At 39.5% G+C, this 19,664-nt stretch overlaps 1 protein-coding gene and 1 non-coding gene across 3 annotated transcripts in view; one reads left to right on the top strand and one right to left on the bottom strand.

Moving 5' to 3' along the window:
• NAA25 (N-alpha-acetyltransferase 25, NatB auxiliary subunit) overlaps nucleotides 1–19,664 on the bottom strand; it is an 81,548-nt gene that overhangs the window by 9,223 nt on the left and 52,661 nt on the right. For both annotated transcript variants that reach the window (XM_058691675.1, XM_058691676.1), the window contains exons 16-22: nucleotides 17,448–17,599; nucleotides 16,761–16,886; nucleotides 12,734–12,977; nucleotides 12,223–12,346; nucleotides 11,211–11,276; nucleotides 3,224–3,321; nucleotides 2,035–2,145 (exon numbers count right to left, since the gene is read on the bottom strand). In XM_058691675.1, coding sequence (XP_058547658.1) covers nucleotides 2,035–2,145; nucleotides 3,224–3,321; nucleotides 11,211–11,276; nucleotides 12,223–12,346; nucleotides 12,734–12,977; nucleotides 16,761–16,886; nucleotides 17,448–17,599 — 921 coding nt within the window. The remainder of the gene's footprint in view (nucleotides 1–2,034; nucleotides 2,146–3,223; nucleotides 3,322–11,210; nucleotides 11,277–12,222; nucleotides 12,347–12,733; nucleotides 12,978–16,760; nucleotides 16,887–17,447; nucleotides 17,600–19,664) is intronic.
• Nucleotides 15,566–15,672, top strand: LOC131490704 (U6 spliceosomal RNA). Its single transcript, XR_009251204.1, has one exon. It is a non-coding gene; the product is annotated as a U6 spliceosomal RNA (small nuclear RNA).

Raw genomic sequence — 19,664 nt, 5'->3', positions numbered from 1 at the left:
TCCTTATGAAAAGGATACAATTTATATTAATGTTTTACGCATTCAAAAACTAAATCAATCAAGATGGGAAGACACTACAAAACTGAATAGAAAGAGAGATAAATGAACTTTATTTATATCACACTAATAATCTCAGTTTTTAATTCCAGTGTTTCTGCAGAGTACTGCAACTGTCTATATTAACTGGAACATATTCTTTTTTAAAAAATATTTATTTATAGGTACCTGGGTGGCTCAGTCGGTGGAGTGTTCGACTTTGGCTCAGGTCATGATCTCGTGGTCTGTGTGTTCAAGTCCCAGGCTCTGTGCTGACAGCTCAGAGCCTGGAGCCTGCTTCTGATTTTGTGTCCCCCTTTCTCTCTGCCCCTCCCCCACTCATTCTCATTCTCATTCTCTGTCTCTCTCTCAAATAAAAACATTAAAAAAATTTTTTTTTAAAGGATGATACTCAAGGGGCGCCTGGGTGGCATAGTCCATTGAACATCTGACTCTTGACTTCAGCTCAGGTCATGATCTCATGATTCAAAGGATCGAGCCCATCACTGGACTAGGATTCTCTCCCCCCATCCCCCGCTTCTGTGTGCTCCCACGCATGCTCACGCTCTCTCACTCTTTCTCTCTCTCCCCCTCTCTCCCTCAAAATAAATATTTAAAAAGCAAACAAAAAAGAATGATATTCAAATAGATGGTGATACTTAAAAATATACATACAAATATATATATGAATGGGTGTGGGACAGCTCTACCAAAAATGCCAACCAATACATGATAAAAGGATTGACAGAATTTTTAAAAATCACCAGTGTGGAACCATAACTTTAATAAATGATTATGCAAGTTAGACTTAACAGATGTTAAAACCAGCAGATGAAACGCTGGCAGGTAATAGGATATTCACAATCTCAAAGTATTGTCCCACGGATGACTTATTAATCACAGGGTGGGAAAGGCACCTTTACAACGAAGAAATCCATAGACACTTCCTTTATCAAATAATTTCATCTGAGATCACCAATAATGGGACTTAACAACATGAGTGCCCCCTGACTTAATTTGCTAAGAAGGAAACAGCATCTGTATTTAACCTAAACCCAAGCCAAATTCAGATTGTAAGACATTCTACCAAAAACTGAGCTAGATTGTTGAACAATAAAGATAAACAAAAGACTAAGGAAGTTGAAAGGAGGGTAAAAAGACATGGTAACTAAAAGCCATGTCAGGGGGCGCCTGGGTGGCTTGGTCCGTTAAGCGTCCGACTTCGGCTCAGGTCATGATCTCACGGTCCGTGAGTTCGAGCCCTGCGTCGGGCTCTGTGCTGACAGCTCGGAGCCTGGAGCCTGGAGCCTGTTTCAGATTCTGTGTCTCCCTCTCTCTCTGCCCCTCCCCTGTTCATGCTCTGTCTCTCTCTGTCTCTCTCTGTCTCAAAAATAAATAAACGTTAAAAAAAAAATTAAAAAAAAAAAAATAAATAAAAATAAATAAATAAAAGCCATGTCAGATACTTAATAGGATCCCAGTATTTTGAAAAGGACTATAATAAAGAACACAATTGGGTAAGTGGGGAAATCTGAATACAGATATTATAACAGGACTGCATCAGTATTAAATGTCTTAGGTATGAAAATTTCTTCAGTACTGTGATTCTGTAGGAGACTGTATCACAGTCTGTACTTTTCTTTTAAACGGTTCAACAAACAAGAGATTGGGACAGATGATAGAATGAGAGAAAGATAAAGGAGATGTGGCAAATGTGGAAATTAAGACATTTCTAAGTTATAAATAAGCCAAGAAAGAAATCATAATTAAAATGAGAAAATATCTTGGGCGTGGTGTTAACAAGTGTCAAGTAAGGATATCTGAGTGTTATCATGCTGGTCTTTAAGCTTTTCTGTAGGTGTGTAATTTAAAAAAAGAAAAAAAAGCTTGACAGAGAAAATGAATGTACACAGGATCCTAAGGTCTCCTACAATATGCAGGAAAACAGTGAAAATTAAAAGCTGTACGCAGCCAAGTTGTTGTGTTATCTGTTATTACCATGATGATGCTGGTTTCTTTTTTCTTCTTTTTCTTTTTCTGTAGATTTAATTTATATGGTCGCAAGACACTCTCACAGTAACTGGACACCCAAAGGATAATAGAAATAGTCTGAAAGAGGAAAAACCGCAAATTCATCAATAACAGTTCAAAGTTATGGATTAAATAATCCTTGCCAACGGTGCTGTGCAAATCCCTTCAAGGTCTCCTCTAGCTCATTACACATTAGAGTGATCAGATTCATTTCTACAATCACCACACAGACCCAGAAGACCTTCATCTGAATACTGCTCAGAATACTATGATTGCTTCAATCTTTAGCCTTCCTTCTAGCTCTCCCAGCTCTAAACCCATCCTCTACTCTATCCAGCTTCCTTTTAAATTTGTAGCAACTTATTAACATCTTTTTCACTCAAGTGAAAGGTCCAAATTCCTAGGCATGGAATCCAAAGGTTCTTTACAATATGCCTCTCCTCACCCACTTCCCCGATTAAGATATTGCCTCACCTGCAAATCTTAAACTTAAATATAAACAGAAATCTCCCTAGTTGGTCAGTACATTTCTTCTTTGTCGTAACTTAGGTGTTTACACCTATGCTTCTGCTCTGCTACAGAGTGTGCATGTACATATACATGTAGTTATTACTAATTTGTTCAGAGGCTTATACGCTTACACTGTGCCAGTTACCAGAACAGACTAGGAGAAGGAAAATAAACGTGACAAAAATAAGATAATGGATTATATGTGTTTGTAATCCTTCTCTCTCTCTGGTTAAAAAAGAGGCGAGAGTTTTGCTAAATCAGCGCCCAGATTCTCCTTCACAATGCAGAATCTTAGTAATTGGTAATAGCAACAAATTTAAAAAGCTAGTGGAATTAACTTAAAGTACATAATAGTTAAGTCAAAAAAGAAAACGCACAGAGAACAGACAGATTTGGAGTGAATCTGAGGAATTTTTAAACATTGGTAAAGCAAATTACAAGTTTTATTCATTATCAACAAAACCTTCCTGGTATGCTTGGAAGGAGCGCGTTCAAAAAAATGATTTAAACTGCTTTTCAGTTAACAAAAGGTGGGGGCGGGGGATTAAATTACAGGTATAAGGTGCCTATTTACCTGTTCATTTTTTAAAAATTAATCCTTCACTCTAAGGGAAATCAAGTTTTTCTGGAAGGGAACAAAACATACCTCAACAAAGAAGACTAGATTCTCTAAAAGAGCAGGATGCGTTTTCAAGTTACCATCTTTAACTTCTAAGAGGTCACCTTTACATTTACTGAAGACATCTGAAAACAAAAATATTTTATTGTTTTATATAGCTTTTGTTTCAATGCTATTTTTTAGAAACACAATATACACTCTAAGAAAGAATAAGCAAATATAGTAAATATAAAAGCTTAATCCAGAAGCTTTTCTCCCCCACGTGAACCAAACAACAAAGAATATCTATTTTAAGCCTTTTTTTTAAATGATTTTATTTTTAAGTAATCTCTATATCCAAGGCGGGGCTCAAACTCACAACCGCAAGATCAAGAGTTGCATGTTCTACCAACTGAGCCAGCAAAGCGCCCCTATTTTAAGCTCTTTAAAAAGCCATGTAACTACTGCTCTGTTGTCTTCAAAATATAAAAAGCGGCCTTATAAACTATATATTCTAGAGTCTGAACACCAGCTAGCCTTTCCACAAACAGACCGTTGTCACAATAAAATTAAGACTCCAAGTGAATGATATAGAAGAATGTGTGCCATTATGGACCAAAAGACCAAAGTGCATAGTAGAAATTCACCTTCATAATAAATACCACATTTTATTCTCAGGATCTTGATCTTTTAATTATCATTCTGCATTTGGGCAATAAAATAAAAGACCACTTAGGTTCTTGAAAAGAAAGACCCTCAGATTTAAAATACATATATATGCATGGGGCTCCTTGCTGGCTCAGTCCCATTGAGCTTCCAACTTCTGGTTTTGGCTCAGGTCATCATCTCACAGTTCATGGGTTCCAGCCCCATGGCGGGCTTCACACTCACAGCATGGGAACCTGCTTGGGATTCTTTCTCCCTCTCTCTCTGCCCCTCCCCTCGCTTGTGCACATGCACTCCTCTCTCTCAAAATAAACTAACATCAAAAAGAGATTCCTCTTTTTGTTTTTAAAAAAAAGTAAAGGGGGAGAAGATGGTGGCGTAGGAGAACGCTGGGCTCACCGCATCCTGTGGATCACTTAGATTCCACCCACACCTGCCTAAATAACCCAGAAAACCGCCAGAAGACTAAAAGAATGGATTCTCTGGAGCCAAGCGCAGATGAAAGGACGACGGAAGAGGGTAGGAAGGGTGGCGAGGCGGTGCGTGCTACATGGACTGCCAGGAGGGAGCCGGGGCGGAGGGGCAGCCCGCCAACCAAGCAGAGGCCCCGAGTCTGGCTGGCAAAAGCGGAGGGGCCGGACAGAGTGTGTTCTCACAGCGAGCGGGACTTAACATCTGGGAGGTTATAAGTTAACAGCTCTGCTCGGAGAGCTGGAGGGCTGGAGGACAACGGGAGGGAGAGTTGTTGAGCCCCGGACGACAGAGCTCAGCTTGGCGGGGAACAAAGGCGCTCGCCAGCGCCATCTCCCTCGCCCGCGCCATCTCCCTCGCCCATCCCCCAGCCAAAATCCCAAAGGGAACCAGTTCCTGTCAGGGAACTTGCTTGCACCCCGCAATCACCCAATGCTGTGCTCCTGTGGATCCACCCCTCCAGCGGCAGCGGGTCTGACTCCCTCCGGGTGCCGCAGGGTCCCTCCCGAAAAGGATCACCCAAGGATAAGCAAGCTGAGCCTGCCCCTCCCGCCCCCATGCACCTTGCCGATCCACCCCAGCTAATACGCCAGATCCCCAGCACCACAAGCCTAGCAGTGTGCAAGTAGCCCAGACGGGCCCCACTACCCCCCAGTGAATCCCGCCCCTAGGAGAGGGGAAGAGAAGGCACACACCAGTCTGACTGTGGCCCCAGCGGTGGGCTGGGAGCAGACATCAGGTCTGACTGCGGCCCCGCCCACCAACCCAAGTTATTCAAGACAGCACAGGGGAAGTGCCCTGCAGTCCCACACCACTCCAGGGACTATCCAAAATGACAAAACGGAAGAATTCCCCTCAAAAGAATCTCCAGGAAATAACAACAGCTAACGAACTGATCAAAAAGGATTTAAACAATGTAACAGAAAGTGAATTTAGAATAATAGTCATAAAATTAATCGCTGGGCTTGAAAACAGTATAGAGGACAGCAGAGAATCTATTGCTACAGAGAACAAGGGACTAAGGAACAGCCAGGAGGAGCTAAAAAATGCTATAAATGGGTTGCAAAATAAAATGGAGACAGCCACGGCTCGGATTGAAGAGGCAGAGGAGAGAACAGGAAAACTAGAAGATAAAATTATGGAAAAAGAGGAAGCTGAGAAAAAGACACATAAAAAAATCCAGGAGTATGAGGGGAAAATTAGAGATGCACTAAAGAAAAATAATCGGGCGCCTGGGTGGCTCAGTGGGTTAAGCGTCCGACTTCGGCTCAGGTCATGATCTCACGGTCCGTGAGTTCGAGCCCCGCGTCGGGCTCTGTGCTGACAGCTCAGAGCCTGGAGCCCATTTCAGATTCTGTGTCTCCCTCTCTCTCTGCCCCTCCCCTGTTCATACTCTCTCTCTGTCTCAAAAATAAATAAACGTTTAAAAAAAAATTTTTTTTTAAAAAAAAGAAAAAGAAAAATAATCTATGCATAATTGGTATTCCAGAGGAAGAAGAGAGAGGGAAAGGAGCTGAAGGTGTACTTGAAGAAATAATAGCTGACAACTTCCCTGATCTGGGGAAGGAAAAAGGCTTTGAAATCCAAGAGGCAGAGAGAACTCCCTTCAGAGGTAACTTGAATCGATCTTCTGCACGACATATCAGTGAAACTGGCAAAATACAAGGATAAAGAGAAAATTCTGAAAGCAGCTATCTGAAAGGGATAAACGTGCTCTAACATATAAAGGGAGACCTATAAGACTCGTGACGGATCTCTCTACTGAAACTTGGCAGGCCAGAAAGGAATGGCAGGAGATCTTCAATGTGTTGAACAGAAAAAAAATATGCAGCCGAGAATCCTTTAGCCAGCAAGTCTGTAATTTAGAATAGAAGGAGAGATAAAGGTGTTCCCAAACAAACAAAAACTGAAGGAATTCGTCACCACTAAACCAGTCCTACAAGAGATCCTAAGGGGATCCTGTGAGACAAAGTACCAGAGACATTGCTACAAGCATGAAACCTACAGACATCACAATGGCTCTAAACCCCTATCTTTCTATAATAACACTGAACGTAAATGGACTAAGTGTGCCAACCAAAAGACATAGGGTATCAGAATGGATAAAAAAAACAAGACCCATCTATTTGCTGCCTACAAGAGACTCATTTTAGACCTGAGGACACCTTCAGATGAAAGTGAGGGGATGGAGAACTATTTATCATGCTACTGGAAGTCAAAAGAAAGCTGGAGTAGCCATACTTATATCAGACAAACTAGACTTTAAATTAAAGGCTGTAATAAGAGATGAAGAAGGGCATTATATAATAATTACAGGGTCTATCCATCAGGAAGAGCTAACAATTATAAATGTCTATGTGCTGAATACAGGAGCCCCCAAATATATAAAACAATTGCTCACAAACATAAGCAACCTTATTGATAAGAATGTGGTAATTGCAGGGGACTTTAACACTCTATTTACAGAAATGGATAGACCATCTAGACACATGGTCAATAAAAAAACAAGGGCCCTGAATGATACATTGGATCAGATGGACTTGACAGATATATTTAGAACTCTGCATCCCAAAGCAACAGAATATACTTTCTTCTCGAGTGCACATGGGACATTCTCCAAGATAGATTACATACAGGGTCACAAAACAGCCCTTCATAAGTATACAAGAATTGAGATCATACCATGCATACTTTCAGACCACAATGCTATGAAGCTTGAAATCAACCACAGGAAAAAGTCTGGAAAACCTCCAAAAGCATGGAGGTTAAAAAACACCCTACTAAAGAATGAATGGGTCAAGCAGGTACTTAGAGAAGAAATTTAAAAATATATGGAAATAAACGAAAATGAAAATACAACAATCCAAATGCTCTGGGATGCAGCGAAGGCAGTCCTGAGAGGGAAATACATTGCAATCCAGGCCTATCTCAAGAAACAAGAAAACTCCCAAATACAAAATCTAACAGCACACCTAAAGGAAATAGAACCAGAACAGCAAAGACAGCCTAAACCCAGCAGAAGAAGAGAAATAATAAAGATCAGAGCAGAAATAAACAATATAGAATCTAAAAAAACTGTAGAGCAGATCAATGAAACCAAGAGTTGGTTTTTTGAAAAAATAAACAAAATTGATAAACCTCTAGCCAGGCTTCTCAAAAAGAAAAGGGAGATGACCCAAATAGATAAAATCATAAATGAAAATGGAATTACAACCAATCCCTCAGAAATACAAGCAATTATCAGGGAATACTATGAAAAATTATATGCCAACAAACTGGACAACCTGGAAGAAATGGACAAATTCCTCAACACCCACACACTTCCAAAACTCAATCAGGAGGAAATAGAAAGCTTGAACAGACCCATAACAAGCAAGGAAATTGAATCGGTTATCAAAAATCTCCCAAGAAATAAGAGTCCAGGACCAGATGGCTTCCCAGGGGAGTTCTACCAGACGTTTAAAACAGAGATAATACCTATCCTTCTCAAGCTATTCCAAAAAAATAGAAAGGGAAGGAAAACTTCCAGACTCATTCTATGAAGCCAGTGTTACTTTGATTCCTAAACCAGACAGAGACCCAGTAAAAAAGAGAACTACAGGCCAATATCCCTGATGAATATGGATGCAAAAATTCTCAATAAGATACTAGCAAATTGAATTCAACAGCATATAAAAAGAATTATTCACCATGATCAAGTGGGATTCATTCCTGGGCTGCAGGGCTGGTTCAACATTCGCAATCAATCAATGTGATACATCACATTAATAAAAGAAAAGAGAAGAACCATATGATCCTGTCAATCGATGCAGAAAAAGCATTTGACAAAATTCAGCATCCTTTCTTAATAAAAACCCTCGAGAAAGTCAGGATAGAAGGAACATACTTAAACATCATAAAAGCCATTTATAAAAAGCCCACAGCTAACATCATCCTCAATGGGGAAAAACTGAAAGCTTTTTCCCTGAGACCAGGAACACGACAGGGATGTCCACTCTTACCGCTGTTGTTTAACATAGTGTTGGAAGTGCTAGCATCAGCAATCAGACAACAAAAGAAAATCAAAGGCATCAAAATTGGCAAAGATGAAGTTAAGCTTTCACTTTTTGCAGATGACATGGTATTATACATGGAAAATCAGATAGACTCCACCAAAAGTCTGCTAGAACTGATACGTGAATTTAGCAAAGTTGCAGGATACAAAATTAATGTACAGAAATCAGCTGCATTCTTATACACTAATAATGAAGCAACAGAAAGACAAATAAAGAAACTGATCCCATTCACAATTGCACCAAGAAGCATAAAATACCTAGGGATAAATCTAACCAAAGATGTAAAAGATCTGTATGCCGAAAACTATAGAAAGTTTATGAAGGAAATTGAGGAAGACATAAAGAAATGGAAAAACATTCCGTGCTCATGGATTGGAAGAATAAATATTGTTAAAATGTCAATACTACCCAAAGCTATCTACACATTCAATGCAATCCCAATCAAAATTGCACCAGCATTCTTCTCGAAGCTAGAACAAGCAATCCTAAAATTCATATGGAACCACAAAAGGCCCCAAATAGCCAAAGTAATTTTGAAAAAGACCAAAGCAGGAGGAATCACAATCCCAGACTTTAGCCTCTACTACAAAACTGTAATCATCAAGACAGTATGGTATTGGCACAAAAACAGACACATAGACCAATGGAATAGAATAGAAACCCCAGAACTAGACCCACAAACGTATGGCTAACTAATCTTTGACAAAGCCGGAAAGAATATCCAATGCTAAAGACAGTCTCTTTAACAAATGGTGCTGGGAGAACTGAACAGCAACATGCAGAAGGCTGAAACTAGACCACTTTCTCACACTATTCACAAAAATAAACTCAAAATGGATAAAGGACCTGAACGTGAGACAGGAAACCATCAAAACCCTAGAGGAGAAAGCAGGAAAAGACCTCTCTGACCTCAGCCATAGCCATTTCTCACTTGACACATCCCCAAAGGCAAGGGAATTAAAAGCAAAAATGAACTACTGGGACCTCATGAAGATAAAAAGCTTCTGCACAGCAAAGGAAACAATCAACAAAACTAAAAGGCAACCAACAGAATGGGAAAAATTATTTGCAAATGACATATCGGACAAAGGGCTAGTATCCAAAAATGTATAAAGAGCTCACCAAACTCCACACCCGAAAAACAAATAACCCAGTGAAGAAGTGGGCAGAAAACATGAATAGACACTTCTCTAAAGAAGACATCCGGATGGCCAACAGGCACATGAAAAGATGCTCAACGTCGCTCCTCATCAGGGAAATACAAATCAAAACCACACTCAGATATCACCTCACGCCGGTCAGAGTGGCCAAAATGAACAAATCAGGAGACTATAGATGCTGGAGAGGATGTGGAGAAACGGGAACCCTCTTGTACTGTTGGTGGGAATGCAAATTGGTGCAGCTGCTCTGGAAAACAGTGTGGAGGTTCCTCAGAAAATTCAAAATAGACCTACCCTATGAACCCAGCAGTAGCACAGCTAGGAATTTACCCAAGGGATACAGGAGTACTGATGCATAGGGGCACTTGTACCCCAATGTTTATAGCAGCACTCTCAACAATAGCCAAATTATGGAAAGAGCCTAAATGTCCATCAACTGATGAATGGATAAAGAAATTGTGGTTTAAATGCACAATGGAGTACTATGTGGCAATGAGAAAGAATGAAATATGGCCCTTTGTAGCAACCTGGATGGAACTGGAGAGTGTGATGCTAAGTGAAATAAGCCATAGAGAGAAAGACAGATACCATATGTTTTCACTCTTATGTGGATCCTGAGAAACGTAACAGAAACCCATGGGGGAGGGGAAGGAAAAAAAAAAAAAAGAGGTTAGAGTGGGAGAGAGCCAAAGCATAAGAGACTCTTAAAAACTGAGAACAAACTGAGGGTTGATAGAGGGTGGGAGGGAGGGGAGGGTGGGTGATGGGTATTGAGGAGGGCACCTTTTGGGATGAGCGCTCAGTGTTGTATGGAAACCATTTTGACAATAAATTTCATATATTGAAAAAATAAAAAACAAAAAATAATTTTTTTAAATGCATAAATATCTCCTTTTCACCAACAATTCCATTTCTAGGAATTTAATCCCAAAGAAATACTCAAATAAGTACCCAAACATTTATGTCCCAAGATGTTCATTTCAGCACTGTTATAAATACAGTTATATGGGGCACCTGGGTGGCTCCGTCAGTTAAGCATCCAACTCGATTTGGACTCAGGTCATGATCTCATGGTTGTGAGATCAAGCCCCGCATCGGGCTCCACACTGAGTGTGGAGCCTGCTTGGGATTCTTTCCCTCTCTTCCTGCCCCTCCCTGGGTCATGCTCTCTCTCTCAAAATAAATAAACATTAAAAAAAATAGTTATAAATAACTCAAACTTAGTACACTGATATAATACTGTGGAATATTATATGCAACTGACATGGTTAAGTGTCCAAGACAACAGAAAATTAAAATCAGAAAAGCATGTATTATACCTTTTCATATGTTAAATAAAAATCACTAGTATGTATTTCCACATACACATGGATGACTGTTTAGGGGGGCATCTAGCTAGGAGTATCAACTCCAAAGTGTTACTTACCTTGTAAGTAACAGTACTTACTTCTCTGGGGAAATGAGGCTGGGAAAGGGAGAAAGACTACTTGTGTGCTGTTTCATAATAGGTTATCTATTACTCTTATAGTCGAAACTTTTTAAAATTAAAAACAAGTCTTTCAAAATACCGTAAGTACGCATTATTATTTTCAAGTTATTATTTGCAACTCTTTCAAGTTTCTACTAAAAAATGAGTGTCAGACAACATGATAAAACATGGAAATCCACAATCAGAATGCTTACCTTTTAACTGTTCTAGTAAAGACTTAAGACTATTCTCTACTCGCTCCTGGATCTCCACTGTATCCTCTAAACAGAAAAGAAAAAAAAAAAGAAAAAGAAAAAGAAAAACTTTCAATTCATTTTGCTAGGAAGAAAAAAGCAAGATCAACACCTATAAGCAACTCATGGGCAAGGACATTTTCTTTTCTCTTAAGACTCATAGGCTTCTGGGGCGCCTGGGTGGCTCAGTCGGTTAAGCGTCCGACTTCAGCTCAGGTCACGATCTCACGGTCCATGAGTTCGAGCCCTACGTCAGGGTCTGGGCTGATGGCTCAGAGCGTGGAACCTGCTTCCGATTCTGTGTCTCCTTCTCTCTGCCCCTCCCCAGTTCATGCTCTGTCTCTCTCTGTCCCAAAAATAAATAAACGTTTAAAAAAAAAAAAAATTTAATAAAAAAAAAAAAAAAAAAAAAAAGACTCATAGGCCTCAAATTCTATTACTGAGAGACAAAGAAAAAGATGAAGAAAAGGAAAAATAGAAGAAAGGCATTAATTATCTTTCTATCAAGAGCAATACCTCAAATTGTCTAGGAAGAATTAAAATCTATGTGCTTCAAATACTCTCAAATACTTGTAGACAGAATCTACAAAATTTATAATTGGCCAGGGGGGTGGGGGTGGGGAGGGGGGAATCTATGGAATATGTGTGATTCTCACTGGGTTAAGGAAAAAACTTTTCTCCACAAAGCTTAGTAAAGAATTCAATCTGAAATCCAACAATATTTCAACAAACTAAGGATTTCTTCAACTTTTGGACCTAACAAGTGATTTGAAAGAGGAAAAAGACTTAAATTTCTAAAACATTACTCTGTTACCTATGAATGTACCTTGTTGGATATTAAACCAGATATTTCCAGAATAGATTCCACCTCCTCCCAATCTGTCTAAATATGTGAGGTTATAAATATTTTGTTACATTTACTAGGTTTTCAATGACAAAGACCTAGTAAATACTCGCAAAAATGTATACTTACCTAAACCACTGGTGTCCAGCTCATAAATATCACTAACAAGATAAAAAGAACTGGTCTGACACTGAGAACAGCCAGAACTGAAGAATCCACCCATTCTGGTGGGTACAGGACCAAGGAAAGGATACTGGAAAAAAGGGAGGGAAAGTAATGTCCATTAAATCCACCTAAATTTATATAAAACAAGAAAACAGGGGACTACAACTACTAGATAAAGTCTATCTCAGTGATTAAGTTGCAAACCACTTATCATCAAACTAATCACTAAGTCATGACAGTGAAAACAGAAGCTCTGCATTAATTTGTTGATAGCTATTACAAATTTACCATCACAAATGAAGCTATTTTGTTTTTCCTCATTATCCAGTTTGGACAGTGAGGAAGCCTCTGCAATTCAAGTGTCATAAATACTGGAACAAAGTACTGTTCTCTACTATCCCCCCAACCCAAATTCCTATTTATTAAAAAGACAGTCATAGATTATTGTAGATTTGATGGTAAATACTGTTGATACCTGAATTTCTTTCCCAATAAATCGCTTTCCTGTCTCCATAGCCACCTCCAGCTGTTGAAGGAGTAAACGAAAAATATCAATCCGGGAGGACACGCCATTTTCAGTGGTCTTTTCTGAGTTCCTTGGCTCCACAGGATGATTAAGACTTGGAAGTCCACTGATCAGCCTCAATGTTAAGGAACGGATTCTTAACCACATGGTCTCCTCCTCCAAGGAAAGTTTCTTATGTTCTTCAGAAACATCCCTTAAAAAGAAATATCCCCAACCCATCCATTTTAGTTAATGTGTTGCCATCTTTCAAAGTTCACATTCATCAATCACAATGCCTTTGAACGCTGCCAGCATTTGTCTACTAACTGAATGATCTCAGACAAACCCAAATCACCCAAGTGTCCATTTCAGCATCGATAAAATGGGAGCGGTAACCTACCTAACAGGTCATTTTTTCCCCTTAAGGGAGACTTCTAATAACAACAAAATATGTATCACATATTTGAAATTCAAATGACAGAAAACTGAAAAATAAAAGGGAAATGTGCCCTGATAACCAAACACCTGCAATATTAACAAACTTGGTATGGGGCACCTGGGTGGCTCAGTCAGTTAAGCATCTGACTTTGGTTCAGGTCATGATCTCATGGTTTGTGAGTTCCAGCCCTGCATCAGGCTCTGTGCTGTCAGCACAGAACAGGCTTCAGATCCTCTGTTCACCCCGCTTTCCACCCTCCCCTCTCTCTGCCCCTCCCTGCTTGCACTCCCTCAAAAATAAATAAAAATATTAAAAAAAAAAAAACAAAAAGCTTGGTATGCATCCTTTCAGACTCTTACAACACAGATGTTATATATACAACTGCAACTAAAAATATTTATATAATTTAACACATTTTAAATAAGTGGGTTCACAATATTTATACTATTTTGCAAACTGTATCTTTTTCTTTCTTTTCTGCAGAAAAGAATTAACACAGCAAGCCTGAGGTTATTGTCTTTAGAAGGGCCAACTTACAAGGCTGACCTGTAGCTGGTATCTAGGAACTTGGCACGCCAACCATTCCCTAAATGGTAAGAGCGGCTCACTGTGCCTAAACTGTTTGTACAAACCATATGGTCTATGGTGAACACCTACTTTCCTTCTGGGAGTCTGGAATATTGGCACGTACTACACAGAGGGTGCCTACATAACCAGCTAGTAAAAATCTTGGGCACCAAATCTCAAATGGGCTTCTCTGAGCAGAAACACTGCACATGCATCATTGCATTTTTCACTGCTAAAGAAAGGAGCACACTTGATATGTCTCCTCACAGGAGAGAGACAGCATTGGAAGTCTGTGCATGGAGTTTTCCAGATTCTGTGTCTTTTTCCCTTGCTAATCCTGTCACGTATCCTTCTGTTATAATAAACCTTAGCTGTGATGACAACCAAAAGTGGAATCTTATGAATCCTAGCAAAAATACATTTACTGTAAATGTATTTTCTCCTCCTTATGATTTTCTTTATATTTTCTTTCTCTAGCTTACTTTATCATAAAAACATAGTATATGATACACATGACATACAAAATACGTGTTGCTCAATTGTTTGTGTTATTGGTAAGGCTTTCGGTCAATAGTAGACTATTAGTAGTTAAGTTTCTGGGGAGTTAAAATTAACACATGGATTTTTGACTGTGTAAGGGGTCAGTGCCCCAACCCTGCACTGTTAAAGGGTCAAATGTATAGAGAACTACCTCATATACATAACTGCATGCTTTTGCACTTACTTCCTTAGGTTGTACTTTTTTTTTTCAACGTTTTTTTTTTTTTTTTTTTGGGACAGAGAGAGACAGAGCATGAACGGGGGAGGGGCAGAGAGAGGGAGACACAGAATCGGAAACAGGCTCCAGGCTCCGAGCCATCAGCCCAGAGCCTGACGCGGGGCTCGAACTCACGGACCGCGAGATCGTGACCTGGCTGAAGTCGGACGCTTAACCGACTGCGCCACCCAGGCGCCCCAGGTTGTACTTTTCTAGAAGTGGATCTGCTGAATTAAATGGGATATGGAATTTTCAATCTTTTTTTTTTTTTTTCCTGAACAAGTATAAAAAAGGTCATATGGAAACAACAAAAGAAAAGGTTAATTTGGGGTAGAGTGGAACCAGGGAATCAGAAATGGGAGAACAAAGTGGCCACCAGGGAGGGTGAAAAATAGTTCCTGCCAGGATTCTGGTTCACAATTCTTGCCTTCAGCACAGGAGCAGGCAGCATCCCCCAATGCTAAGACCCATATCTTTCCCCTAGCTCACAGCCGGAGTCCCTAGATGCATCAGAGCCAGAGGAGAAGGCTGAGGACTGCTGGGAGCTACAGATCAGCCCAGGGCCACTGGCCCATGGGCATCAAAAAATATTAGATCTGCTTAATAAAGGCTCAGCCCAGGATCTGTGCAGCCTGCAGAACATTTGGAATTTTCAATCTTAATACAGATCACTAAAATTCCCTATAGAAAGATTATATATAAAGTTTTACCATCATGACAATGTACAACAACCATTTTCCCTACAACCTTGCTGACCACAAGTATTAATCTTTTTTATCTTTGTCCAATAGTTGTTTTTTTTTTTTTTTTTTTAAATTTTAATTTTAGAAAGAGAGAGCGTGCAAGGGGAGAGGAGAGAGAATCCCAAGCAGGCTCCATATTCAGTGTGGAGCCCAACATGGGGCTCAACCCCATGACCCAGGGATCATGACCTGAGCCAAAATCAAGAGTAGGACCCTCAACCGACGGAGTCACCCAGGTGCCCTGGGAGAACTCTTAATAAATCAATAAGAAGATAACTAAAAAACAAATTGGACTTGTGCTCGCTTCGGCAGCACATACACTGAAATTGGTACGATGCAGAGAAGATTAGCACGGCCCCTACACAAGGATGCCACGCAAATTCATGAAGCTTCAGTATCTTTAGGAGAACTAAGGAATCTACTCCTGAAATCACTGTTACACTACATGCTAACTAATCTGGATGTAAATTTAAAAAAATAATAAAATTAAATTTAATTTTTAAAAAAACCCAAATTGGACTTAACAAGTTCAATGAAATGCACTGTACAGTGATAAAGATTTTTTTTTTTTTTTTTTTTTTTAAACTATTGGACAGGGGCACCTGAGCACCTGACTCTTGATTTCAGCTCAGGTCATGATCCCAGAGTCATGGGGTCAAGCCCCAGGTCAGGCTCCACACTCAATACGGAGCCTGCTTAAGATTCACTCCCTCGGGGCGCCTGGGTGGCTCGGTCAGTTAAGCGTCCGACTTCGGCTCAGGTCATGATCTCCCGGTCCGTGAGTTCGAGCCCCGCGTCGGGCTCTGGGCTGACAGCTCAGAGCCCGGAGCCTGTTTCAGATTCTGTGTCTCCCTCTCTCTGACCCTCCCCCGTTCATGCTCTGTCTCTGTCTCAAAAATAAATAAACGTTAAAAAAAAAAAAAAAAGTTAAAAAAAAAAAAAAAAGATTCACTCCCTCTCTCCCTCTCCCTGGCTTGCACTCTCTCTCAAAAAAAGTTAAAAAAAAACAAACTTTAAAAAGATTTCTCCTTGTATGTGAAAGATATTAATATATATGAAGAAATTTACCAATTTACCACATACCTTTAGAACTTGTTAACAAATTTATTTCTATATAGAAGGCTAATATTTAGAGATCAAATCCTTTATGTTTCCAGGTTTGATGTAATGCTAAGAAAGGCTTTCCCTAACCACTTAAAAATATTTTTATATTTTCTTATAGATTCTCTAAGGCGTTTTAGCACATGACCTTTGATCCATCTGGAATCTGTTTTTATGTATGCTATGAAGGAAAATCTAATTTTTATATTAGTCAATAATCCAACATAGGAATGAGATTCATTTTCCTCCTTTGGCTTACTTATATCTTCGTATCCACATAATAACCATGTTATTATATTTGTGTAAAAAAGATATATATATATATTTTTTTAACTGTTAGATTCATCCTAATTCTGCAAAAATAAATGCTTGGGGTTAAATTCCAGTTACCTATCTTTTGGATCCCAGCTGAAGAAAACATTTAAGTCTCTGTTGTCTCGCAAGGCTTCCCATGGAATGTCATCTTCTTCTGGCCGAAGATTCATTGATTTTATACTTTCTGCTAAACTGGTTGATCTGTGATACAGAAATTTATTTATGTATTATTTCAATAGTAAACCAGCCATGAAAACAGATTAGCCACAACTTTGTTTTACTAGAAAGAAAGGAAAAGAAACAGGAAGGAAGGGAGGTAGAAGGATTTACTATTAAGAGGTAAAAGCTCACAGAAGGTGACATAGAACCAAGCCCACCTATATCATGTTGGCCTGCTACACAGCAAGAGAAAGGGTCTGGAAGCTCAAATAAAATAAAGTGGATCAGAATTAATTCCTGAAATCTCATGTTCACAGGGGAAAGGGAACTTTTTAAAAATTATATGGACTAGGGTGAGGACCACCACCTGGCTGGCTTCTGTACGGAACATGAAATGGTGCCGGCAGCACCCGATCATTACCCATGCCACGCAGTGAGTTATTTCCCCTTTCTTCTCTGTCCCTACCAAATTTCTCTCTCACTCTCTCTTTTTTTCTTTCCATTTTTCCTTATCTTAAGTCTACCAATATCACCCATTAGCCAATGGTTCTTAGGATCTGATCTAATCCCTTAGTTCCTTTTTAGCTCTTATTCAATACTTACATATTTGCTTCAAGTAGAAGGTCTAACAACATCCGTTCAGTACGGACTTGTGCAAAATGAAGAGAATTATTCAGCCTGTTCCTAAAAGCGATAAATTCTGGGATCTTCTCAAATGCACCATATTTGTAAGCTTGAATAATATATTCTGAGGTCTGGGAAGGAAAGATACCACCTCGGTATAAATATCTCACATATCAGGCAAAGGAAGGCAAACCTTGTCATGCAAAACAAAACACTCACACTAAAATTAAGATATGAAATCTAATCTCTAAAGGTCACCAAGTAGAATATCAGCTATTAAAAACATTATTTTTCTTCTTTCCTATACCAGAATCATATGTGTTCTTTACTACTACTACTTGTAATAATACCCAGCTGCTGCTACCACCAGAGACTTTCTCTTAGCAGTTATGTCTTTCAATTCAATAGGACTGGAGGTTGCCACGTCAGTCAAAAATTTGGTTAGTGCCATTGGGGAAGGGATATTACTCCATGTTTTTCTGCATCTAAGATAAACTGTGTTTTATACAAAAGTTCCAAAAACACCGGGAATAATATAACCACCCACAATCAACCCAAATAAAAATCACCCTCCTTCAGAAAAGACAGGCTACTCCCTGGTTTTGTTTATTTCTAAATACTGTATGTCACAAACATAGGGCATATATGCATTACAACAGGATAGAAGACAACAAAAAAAGGACCCATAAAAATTCATCAGAATCCATTATGAGGACAGAAAGACTGCAAGAACCAGGTTTCTTATCCATCCAAACTACGTAAGACCAATGCTGAAAAATTCCATGAACAAGTAAGTGAAGGGAACACTCACCACGTGCACTTTAATTTTCAATTAATACATATGTACAGATGAAATGTTGTGAACAGAGGCAAGAAAAAGAACTCTCAACAGAAATTCTGGCACAACAGAAGAAAATCTCAGGAAAGAACATTTCATGGGTGTGGGCCTATGCCATCAGGATCACAAGTCAGGAGGGCACCCTTTTGGGCCACGTAAAATGTTACGCTCAAAGCAGATATCTGCCCCAAAGATCCTTTCTAGAAAAGCCAGTCTTTTTAAACACAGCCTCAGTCAGCTCTGCCCCCATCTCCATTATGACTGAATAATTTGCCCAGTAGGAAAATAGGCCAATAGTTCAACAACATACCCTCTGATACACAGCCTCGCAGGGTTCATTTCAGGCCGCGGGATTGCGCCACGGGCGCTAATTCAACTGCATTCGATGCGGCTTTTAAACCCCATGGGACACCTCGGCGAGCTGTTTGCCTGCAGTATCTGGAGAAATTAAAGACGGACGGACACAAGAAAATTAAAAAGATTACTTGTGATCCTGCAGGTTTAAAGAAGGACTATCCAAAAAAGCTCAAGTGTACCTTCTAGCTTGATTAAAGGACAGTGATATGCCCCATCAAGAAGAGGCCAGGATGCTCTAAACACAAATGCCTATCCAAAGGCCTCATGGCTAGGAGAAAGCAAGGTTTACCAGAAGCCCTTGCAATAGGAATTTACAGCTTGAAAAAACCAGCTGCTTGGGAACATATGATCCAGCAGTTAATGGGGATAAAAATATGACTCTGGGGACTCCAATCAAATTTATCAATTACAGTTCCAAAATATGCTGATTAAAGAAAAGCACCCAAGTTTACGAAGTACAGAGGTGTTTTAATTTGAGTGGTCCATGGACTACCACTACTGAAAAAAAGATAATAGCTTTTAAAAAAGAAAAATAAGGGGCAACAAAAAGGAAACGTAGTCCTTTTAACAAACTGAGAAAGTAACTGTAGTTCTCTGGCTTCTGTTTTTAAGACAGTCCTCCTTTAATGCTGCAGCAAAGTATCGCTGCAGAGCTAGCAAAGGACCTGGGCATCTTCCAATAAGACCGAGCCTGGGGAAGTTCTATGATTGGAAAAAACAACCCCTACTGGAACTGCAGGCAAAACTGGAAGCCACAGGCACTTGAAAAACTTCTGACTATCAGAGAATGTTGTCCGTACCTATTTCTACTCATTTATGCACCAATGAGGCTAGTTATATCCCATATGGATTCCTGAAATGAACCCTGGTCACTGTAAAAATTAGCAAAATAGATGGACATCAAACCCTAAATAATCATCTTCTTGAATACTTATGTTAGACTTTTCAAGGGAAATTATTTTTAAATACAAACAAGTAAGTAACTTTTGGAGATAAGAAAA

The sequence above is a fragment of the Neofelis nebulosa genome, chromosome 11 (assembly GCF_028018385.1).
Source record: "Neofelis nebulosa isolate mNeoNeb1 chromosome 11, mNeoNeb1.pri, whole genome shotgun sequence".
NCBI classification, from domain to species: Eukaryota; Metazoa; Chordata; class Mammalia; order Carnivora; family Felidae; genus Neofelis; species Neofelis nebulosa.
Note: the sequence above shows the minus strand (reverse complement) of the source record. Positions and strands in the feature narration are given on the sequence as shown.